This window comes from Haliotis cracherodii, unplaced genomic scaffold, assembly GCF_022045235.1.
Source record: "Haliotis cracherodii isolate W230 unplaced genomic scaffold, xgHalCrac1.p SCAF_10, whole genome shotgun sequence".
Lineage (NCBI taxonomy): Eukaryota > Metazoa > Mollusca > Gastropoda > Lepetellida > Haliotidae > Haliotis > Haliotis cracherodii.
This window is the reverse complement of record NW_027266265.1, coordinates 33,005,032-33,015,055: the sequence shown is the minus strand read 5'-3', so window position 1 is coordinate 33,015,055 and position 10,024 is coordinate 33,005,032. Positions and strand designations below refer to the sequence as shown.

Here is a 10,024-nt window from a genome sequence, read left to right as displayed (position 1 = left end):
ATATTCTGTCTGACAGACAAGACATACATTGATGTGATAGCTCATTTTTCATATAATAGCTCAGTTCTTCGGCCTATTTCACTTACACTTCATTAGAAAACTCTTTGGAATGCTATTTTTACTCACTTGGTATCATAATTTAAACTATTGCATTGAGCATTTCAAAAGATTTTTCATTTAGCACTGTCTAAGTTTAGGTTATAACACTTAAACAACTTGTTCTTATCGTTACAGCCTACAAATAAAGTTAAGAGATCAACATCTCTCTCATCAGATCCAATCGGGGAGGAGGAGGATACAGAAACAGTGAATGCTGCTGATTCTGTGAAGAGCGCCATATACATGTCTGAGGCGATTCAAACATAGATGAAAGTTCAGACTCACCTTTTACGGGTGGTTCATCTGACTCTGAAGACAGTGCCCAATCATATGGCAAGGACACATCTGTCTCTCAGATTTAATGGATTATGACGATGATGATGAAGATAGTTCACTAGATGCTGCCGATTGTGATGATTCTGTGAAGAGTACCAAGACTGATGTTATATCATCTGATCCAGTCATAGATGAACGTTTCAGCCCACCGCTTACTGCTGGTTCATTTGACTCAAAGGTTGGGAAGGACAAAAAGCCAAAGAAGTCTTTCAAACAAGCCGCCAAAGAAGCAGAAAAAACTTTGAAGATTGTCAAAACATTGACAGTTGTTAAACTTCATTGATAAAAAGGCACACCAAAGTGATTAAGATATAATCTGCAGTACACAGGTAATGGCACAAGATGCGGATGTCTAATCAAAACAAAAGAAGTACGTGGCTGTGGAATAACATTGTTTGTCAACATCGTCAACATGTCTTTTAAAAGTTTACATCGTACCTTTCATATAGCTATATCTTCACATCCTATTTTGCATTCAGGATTTTCACTAAACATGCATTTACTTTTATTTTATTGTAATCTAATTGAAAGGGGTAAAAAGTTAAATCTTGTTTGGTTAACAGCATCGTTTTGTAGCTATAAAATTTGCTTGAACAAACTAGAAGGAAAACACTATTAACATGGCATAAAAATATATTGATAGAAGCCTTGTTCTTCTGGACCCGGTTGTATCAAAGCCTCATTAACTAATGGCTACATTAAACCCTAATGATACATTAAATGCTTAATGCACCATTAGTTAATGGCATCATTAAAATCGGTTGTATCAAACGTTTATTAGCATATCATTATCTAATGATGCCTTAATGTAAGTGTCTTCATTAACCTGTCATTAAATTCGGTGTTTCCCCTAAATATTTCCCACAATTCCTTGATGTAAACACGTACGCGTTACTTCCGGTCGTCTGTCAAAATGGCATCGTATCCACCTAAACCTAGGAATAGAAACAAGAATTTCGACAGCTCCGAAATTCAGCTTATTGCCGAGTTGGTGGAGAAACACATCTCCATACTTAACAGTAAGTTGTGTAGCACCGTCACCCACGAAAGAAAGAAGGCTATTTGGGCAGACATTACTTCCAAAGTTAACGCTCTCGGTGTTTGTCAGCGTTCAACAAAAGAAATAAAAACAAAATGGACGAACATGCACCAGACGGCCAAAAGGGAATTCAGTAACAGACAGCTGGACATGAGGAAGACCGGGGGAGGGCCCTGTGTTGCCCCACTTTCCACGACGAGTGAAAAGATAGTGGACATTTACAAGGAGTGTCCCAGTTTCACTGGACTCACGGGCATCGAATCGGACGATCTAGTGATGCAAATGGGTATGTCGCCTGCATTCAATAAAATATCGATACACAAACTGTTGTAAGTGTTAAAAAAGTACTTTACATGATACAACGAACTAGTAGCCTAATCAGCTGTTCATACACGTTGAACAAGGTTATGGGGAATCGGGTATTGCACATGATTTGATGATCATTAATCAAAAGGAAATGAAAAAAGAACATTTAACCAACCTTTTTGACAACACTTTCAATTAAATTGCCGCGTGTGATAAAATACACAGTGCATATTTACATTTGTAATGGTATTTCTCATCCGTTCTCCGACAGGCAGCCATTGTGGAAAGAGAAGGGGGGGCAACTCTCATTACCCCTATTCCAAACCAAGAAGTTCATGTTGTGTCTTTCGATGTTAAGTTCAAATCTTGACATTCTTCGTCTCTAAATGCAAATTTTATGTGAAGCATTTATACTTTTCATGAGAGAATTTTCTTATGACAACGAAAATTGGTTGAAAAAATATTTCACATTATAGCAGTCATTTTTCTGAAGGTGGCTGCAGACATAAAATAGGCCGTGTCATCACACAAATATATCATACAATTCTAATATATCATTTCCTTTGGTAATAAAAGAAATGATAATAACCCTGGTGCCGTACCTCTCCCGTTTTAACAGTGTAAAAATATTAATTATATTATTAACTGATGTTCAATGAGTGTGCAAAAAACTTTATGTGTGTGCAGGTACGGAAGTCGCCGATGTAATTGGCTCTCCTTCGACATTACACCTGTTAGCACGGGCTTTAGAAGAAAATGTTTGCGATGTCCCTACTCAGGAAGCGTCTGTGCCCAGTTGTTCCAGCACACAGATCTACCCAGAAGGAGAACTGTCTGTCGACGCATCTGCATTACATGACGACATTAGTACCATCGAAGAGTATGTCCTGTTAATTAATACTGGAATCTTACTTCTTGCAGCAATGCTAACAAACATGTAGTGCCAAGTCCTTTTCTCTACTCGCCCATCCCTTAGATTGAAACACTCATACTAATTTTGGCCTTTAACACACGCGTATATAGCGTAACATTCACTGTATATACACACGGAGACTCGCATGATCCAAAAACAATGTATTTTTTCAGGCCTTTGGTCCAGACTGGGGGGAAATCAAATCGTGTCACCAAGAGAAAGGTCAAACAGGAACACATCACCAGACTGCAGTATGAGGTTTTGCTTGAGCAGAAAAAGAAAGTCATTCAGCAAACCATTTACTTTGAGCTCATGAACAAGAAGCTCCGATTGGAGTTGGATAGCTTGATGCACCATGAATGAAAACGACATCCTCATGTTTGAAATGTTACTAAGAGTTCATTACAAAATATACAATTAGTTTGATAGTGTGCTACATAGTGTTGTGTTGTATATTGTATAGCTTCAGTTGAACGAACGGGAGATAACTAACAATGTCAATTCTAATAAATTGTTATCCATCTTCTACTTTATACTACATACAAGTAACCAAACACGTATCACTTCGGTAGATTGCTGGGTGCTTTTTACGTATGTAGCTGTCAATAACGATGAGTTGATGAGATAAGCCGATCAGTTAATACATGATTTCGACGAAATTTATGTAAACCATATTCAATAAAATTAATGTGATAGACTCATTGCTAAAGATACACAAAGAACCTCACATGCTCACCGTGAAGTCTTGGCGTTGTGCAACAAATTCAAACTCATTGTATCCGTGTAGCGTTTAGGTGTATTTTTCTGAAGGGAAATGTGCACTGTGTACACTGGACAATATTTACGCAGTAATCTAAATTTTAGTTAAACAAAGCTCGGAAACTATATCCCTTTGATTCAACACGAAAAGACAAAAGTGCACGCAAAAGATTTTGGTTAAATATTTGTAAAAATTATATTTGCACGCATTGGCAAATACATACTGCGAACACTGTCAACTATTTTCTTCAGTGACGACAGATGGTATCTCTGCATTCTTCTGTATAGTTGTATTAAAGCAGAGACAGTTTGATCATTTCAGTTAGTGAAATAGTGCCTTGTGATATAATCACGGATGCCCCGTCCATCTTCGGGACCTGTATATTGCCCTTCAATGTTACTGTCGTCCTCTCCATCAACATCCAGCATGGGTTCACGAAGAATTATCGCCAGATTATGCAACACAGCACAAGCACCTGTGAAATATAGTATGATTGTTTAAAGGGTCTACAGTATTGTTATCATTCGATTTTTATGTTATATGAATGAGTGTTTCCCACTGGTGTTAGCACTTATATATCGGTTATCTTCAAATGTATTTCATAGTTACAGTGTATATTATTATCTTAGTAAACTAACCAATGATGGTACAAACTCTCTCTGGGCTCATCCTGATTTCACCGTGCAGAACATGGAAACGCCGTTTGAGCCACCCAAATGCTCTTTCTATGGTTGACCTTGTTCTTTTATGGGAAGAGTTGAATCGTTCTTGCTCGGGGCTAGATGGCTTTAGATACGGATTCATCAAATACGGACGACATGCGTATCCACTGTCACCGAGAATAACGCCGTCTTGTAGAGTCGTATGGTGTGTTACCAGGTGTTGCCGCACGTTACTCATCTTGAACACGTGGCTGTCATGCGTACTGCCTGGCCATCTCGCCACTAAGTTAGTAAATTTACCTACAGAACGAGACAAATGTGGTCAATGTTAATATAAGTCAATATTACCATCGAACTTGGTTCATAATGCAGCCACTGCAATATAGCTGAAACATTGCTGATCGCGGCGTTAAACAACAAATGCTGAAATCATATCATTCTATAAAGATTTGTCTGATAGCTATTTCGTTTAACAACGTGAATGGTGTCAGGGTCGTAAACATATTGTCCTTGTGACTTTGAAGGGAGGACGTTTATGCTCCATGCACAGGTTTAACAGTGACATTTGATTTGTTATTATAAAAAAATTATTTAACACACCTTGGCTGTCACACACTGCTTGAACGTTGATCGAATGGTAGCCTTTCCTATTGACAAAGGCAGGTTCGCTGTCTGATGGTCCCTGTATCCGTACATGTGTCCCATCGATACATCCGATCACTCCAGGAAATCGAGATATATTGTAGAATTCCTTTCTAATGTCGCCTATATCCCTCTCGGACGGCCAGGTAATAAACTTGGGCACAAGAGACGCAATGGCAAGGGAAACTTTCCTCACAACTCGTGAGGCTGTTGATTTGTCTATCCCTATTGTGTCGCCAGTGATTTGTAGGAAACTTCCACTTGCAAAGAAACGTAGGGCTACCAGAACCTGATAAAATGATTATACAGAGGCTAATGATAGGTTTGACAAATTTTCAAATATTTCCATAATACTTATATCCACTTTGTTATTTATTTGGCTGCGTTTTCATTATGTCTCACTAAGTAAAGTGTTAATTATTGATATAAGATGTGCATGCTTTAATTAATCAAAAGGTTCTTTTGGCCGGAATCGAACACGCAAAACTGTTCTCTTCAGTGTGCACGACACATTTAGTTTAAGTCATTAGAGTAACTCCCCCTTATGAAATTGATCATGGCTGACAACGCCAAGTTGAAAACGTATCTTTCTGGAGTGAAGTGAAAGGGATCCATGAATTTACATTACTTTCTATTGTGAAATATATTTACAAGGTTGGTATCATTAGGCTGCACATAAGACTTTACCAACACAGACCAGTGAGCTGACCCACGTAGAAGTGCTTTTCATTCATTGTAAAGATTGCCGCTATAAATGTGGCGCTATAATAATATGTTTTTTTCAAACTAGCTGAGTTTCTATTGACGACATTTACCTGTAGTTCAACACTTAGTGCGTGCGATCTTGCAGATTTGGGCTGTAATTCATCTCTCACAAGATCGCAGACATATCTGATGCTTGCCTTCCCAAAACGGTAGCGTGCCCTTACTTCTTCATCGCTCATGGATTCGAGGTGTTGAGTTCGTTTTCTGAAAACACGGTCTTTCCTTGTGCGTCCTAAGCGTTCAAACAATATGTTCGCGGCCATGTTTGTTGTTAATGACACACTAATGATGCCCCAGAACCTTCATTAAGTTAATGACGCGCTAATGACACCACGACGTCATTAAAACGTTAGTACAACTGGATTTAATGATACATTAGTTAATGAAGGTTTAATGACACGTTAATGCATCATTAAAGTTTGATACAACCGGGTCCTGATCTTTGTCTCAGCACAAGTAATGTGCAGTAGCGTACTGCAGACCCAGGCCGCCAGGTAAGTCTGACTTTTGTGATGCACTCACGCAGTTACCTGACATGGTGACGACAGAAACGATTTTATACTAAGAATTTTGTTTGGGCCGAGTCTAATTTGTCTAAACATCTAATTCAGTTGCTGAAAAGGTTCTTGATTACCTGAACATTTGCTGCGATACTAATTGAAACCAATCTGACATTATTGATAAGATAAATTGAGGTACGGAATTAATGGCCAATTAGACAACGTATGTAACTACGTCATGTAGTAAGGGAATCAATGAACTTGTAGTAATGAAGGATTTACTCCACCAAGCAATACATATATGAGTGATAGCGAAAGAGAAATGCTTAATCGAAACGCTTCATTAAGCTGGCTATAGGTGGTCTACCACACTGGTCTTGACGTTTCATCTTCTTCCCCACACGACCAGGTTCACCTGAGAAGGTAAGACCACCACATATTGTCCTTATTCGATCGAGATCTATTTCATTTATAGATAGTTTTAAGGGATGTATACATGTTCTGGAACTATCATTCCACAAACATTACCTCTCAACCCTTCCCCCAAACCGTTTGTCCATAATAACAAATTTATTCAATATTATCTTTAATGATTTGAGGCACTTTAGAAATCAAACTTTGTATGTGAAAAAGTACATTCTTTTAAATGTGTTTTCGAACATTACTAAAAAATCAAGTGAAAAAAAATAGTTAGATTGTTCAATGTTCGGTTCAATGCAATTGTGGGTGGTCGGGTAGCCTAGTGGTTAAAGCGTTCGCTCGTCACGCTGAAGACCCGGGCTCGATTCCCGACATGGATACAATGAGGTGAAATTGGGTTTAACGTCGCGTCCAATATTATTGCACTTTTATAGCGACGTCATGGGTACAATGACGTGTGACCCCATTTCTGGTGTCCCCCGCCATGATATTGCTGGAATGTTGCTAAAAGCGGCGTAAAACCATACTCACTCACGCACTTATTCTCCCTGCAGTGTTTCATTGTACGCTGACAACTCCAACTAATCCTTTATTTCTTTAATAATAAAAGTTTAAAAAAAGTATTTTCCACATACACAGAACATTGCTTCTCTGTTCGTTTCTGTTCAATATATTGATTGTCTCTCACACGTTGAAATTACATGCATAATTTATTCAAACGAGTTCTGAAATAAGTTATTATCAATAAACATGTTAACTTATTCCGATAAGTCATAGAACCACGTCAAATCATATTATCAACCCACGCATGATTTGAAGTAATTGAAAACCAGTGATGTTTACCTCTTTGTTTCCATGCATGAATTGTAGGCAATAATGCATAAGTGCTAATAGCCTGTCGTCAATATCGTTCTGTTCATGTGTGATCAATTATATTTTTTCTAAAACTAAAAGTGAGAAATGTGTCTTCTTACGATTTGGTCCATAAAATAACTGTTCTCAATGAAATAGCAACAGTTTTGTAATGAAACGACGGAAAAAATACATTGGAAAAGAAGTACAGGTTAATATGTTCAGATATTTATTCATGATCGTTTGTTGTCTCTGGTATTACAGGGGGCACGGGTGGCCCAGTCGTCTAAGGCGCCGCTATTCGCTGTGCAGAGTTGCGTCCCTTGGGCACGCCAGAAACCTATGATTGTGGGTTCGAATCCCGGTTCGCCCCGATTATGTTTCTAGGTTTGTCAGCACCATACCCGTGTTCGTGGGTTTCACCGAAGTGGTAAACGTCTGAGACCTGAATCACTTCGGGCTTTCCTCCCACATTAAGCTGACACGCCGTGATATAACTGGAATAATGTTAAAAGCGGCGTTAAACCCAACTCACTAACTCACTCACTCACTGGTATTACAGAGGTTCATGTCTTGTTGGCAGTTTTGTACTTATTAAGCATGTTCTAATTCTATCTGCTGTGTAGAGTGGAAGTGTTTGTTAGTTACATGAACTTCGTTAACTTAACGTTATCTCTGATGCTTTCATATGGCAAATGCTAATTTATCATGAGCTGATGTGTTTTTTTTGGCTTATCTGACTGAAAGGACTTTGTATGGAGATTAGATATTGTTTCAGTTACAGCTTCAAAATTCTTAATCAATACTGTGAGCCTGAAAAAATCACCTTGCGACAAAGTAATTTTTGCGGCGGGCAGTTTATTTTTTCCAACAGTCTGAGGCATATTTTTTCGGGAAGTTTCAAGGACTATTTAATTATACCCCCGTTTACGAAGTAAATTGGGGTATAAAGCGGTCCGTCCGACCGTCCTTCCGTCCGAGCTTTTGTACGACTCATAACTTTTTAACCATGCACACTAGCTTCACCAAACTTGCTACACACATTTACCACAATGAGTACTTGTGTCTTTCGCTAGTTTGAAGATTCTGATTTTTTAAATTTTTGCCGTTTCCATGGACACATTAAGAAACTTGAACTTTTAGGGTGGGTGTTTTGTACGGCCCATATCTTTTTAACCATGCATCCTAGCTTCATCAAGCTTTCTACACACATTTACCACAATGAGTACTTGTGCCTTTTGCTAGTTTGAAGATTCTTTTCATTTTTGCCTTTTCCATGGAATCATGGTGAAACATAAATTTTGGGTAGAGTTTTTGTATGATCCATATTTACAATATTATGTATCTTAGCTTCAGCAAATTTGCTACATTAACCAATATGATTGTTTTTTATCTTTTATAAGATTCTGAAAGTTTTCTCTTTTGCTGTTTTCATGGAAACATGATGGAATTTTGATGACTGGTTTTGTATAGCTAATATATTTTCCAAAATTGTTTCCACACATGTGGATCATCATAAGTATCTGTGCTTTGTGTTAGTTTGAATTTATGAATTCTTTACCATATCTGAAAAGGCTAGATGGAAATTATTAATTTATTGATTTTTCTTCTGAAAACGCTGGATCAATGAATCCCACAAATGAGGATTTTTTAATTTGAATAGAAGTTCAATTGAAGAATTGGAAGTTCGAATCCGATTGTCTATAAGGCTTCATACTAAAAGCATTACTTAACCAATTCTGTTCAAGATGTATGTACAGTTAATATATGTTTAACTGGTAATGGTGCATATTTTAAGTTTTGACCCTGATTTGACCTTGACACTTCGGCAATACCTTTAAATTCTCCCAAACTGCAGTTTCAGCTCTGTGGCCCTTAACACAAAGCGCCCATAACGTTGTTGTATCTCTCATGATTTTACACAACTTACGACAATCGTAGCACTAAGATCACTTTGTAGAACGGGCCCAGATGTATAGAATTGAACATTATTTTGTAGTCTTCAGTATTTATGAAGAGGACTGTATTAGCATCAGTGCTGACATCAAATTTTGTTTAATTGCAGTCGACGCCATTGTTAACAGGTAACAGCTGTTGACTACAATACTGTGACACTATTGTTTTCAGTCGAACTGAAAAAAACATCAAAGCAGACGACAACCTGTCTTTGCTTTGAGGGAATAACTTATTTTGTAAGTCTTTCTATAACACTTCTACTTTCTTGGTGATTTCCATGTATATATAGTGTCCCCGTTGACATACAGTACATGTATATATTATCATATTATGTATTATGTGACAAAATAAAAAACCTGTGTGCTGTGCTTGGAAAGTTTTCTCTCTGACATTTTATGAGCCCCTTGGGGGACATGTCATCTACTAACTCTTGTTATATCTTGTTATAAAACAAAAGGAAGGTCATCCTTTATCATGGCTAAATGGTAGCCTGCAAGATTGACTGAAAGAAAAAAACACATGGGATTTTTTTTTACCAGTGATAGAAACTGATAATGGTTTGTCTACTCGTCCTTATAATGAAAACATACGTCAAACCCCTTAAAAATGGTTTATTTTTACTTTTCCCTATGATACCTTAACTATTGGGCAGGGACAACAGGACTAGTCCCATTTTCTATGGCTGGTTACAATAATCACAACCTACTGGTTGTCGTAAGAGGAGACCAAAATGGATCGAGGAGTCACGTTCCGTGACCTGCGTGTCATCTTACC

The 10,024-nt window shown here is 37.8% G+C and overlaps 2 protein-coding genes and 1 long non-coding RNA gene across 3 annotated transcripts in view; 2 read left to right on the top strand and 1 right to left on the bottom strand.

Annotated features, from left to right (window-relative positions):
• Positions 1 to 1,099: 1,099 nt before the first annotated feature.
• On the top strand, positions 1,100 to 3,057 carry LOC139449382 (nuclear apoptosis-inducing factor 1-like). The gene is made up of 3 exons (XM_071230746.1): positions 1,100 to 1,760; positions 2,468 to 2,660; positions 2,867 to 3,057. Exons 1-3 carry the CDS (start codon positions 1,349 to 1,351, stop codon positions 3,054 to 3,056), a joined length of 795 nt encoding a protein of 264 aa, XP_071086847.1. The 5' UTR covers positions 1,100 to 1,348; the 3' UTR covers position 3,057.
• A 1,237-nt stretch (positions 3,058 to 4,294) lies between these two features.
• LOC139449377 (uncharacterized) lies at positions 4,295 to 5,640 on the bottom strand. Its single transcript, XR_011652171.1, has 3 exons — positions 5,573 to 5,640; positions 4,716 to 5,046; positions 4,295 to 4,415 (listed from the first exon to the last, which is right to left on the bottom strand). It is a non-coding gene; the product is annotated as an uncharacterized lncRNA (long non-coding RNA).
• Positions 5,641 to 6,378: 738 nt separating this feature from the next.
• LOC139449372 (uncharacterized) overlaps positions 6,379 to 10,024 on the top strand; it is a 38,053-nt gene continuing 34,407 nt past the window's right edge. The window contains exon 1 of the mRNA XM_071230724.1: positions 6,379 to 6,445. The gene's annotated coding sequence lies outside the window, so the exon portion shown is untranslated. The remainder of the gene's footprint in view (positions 6,446 to 10,024) is intronic.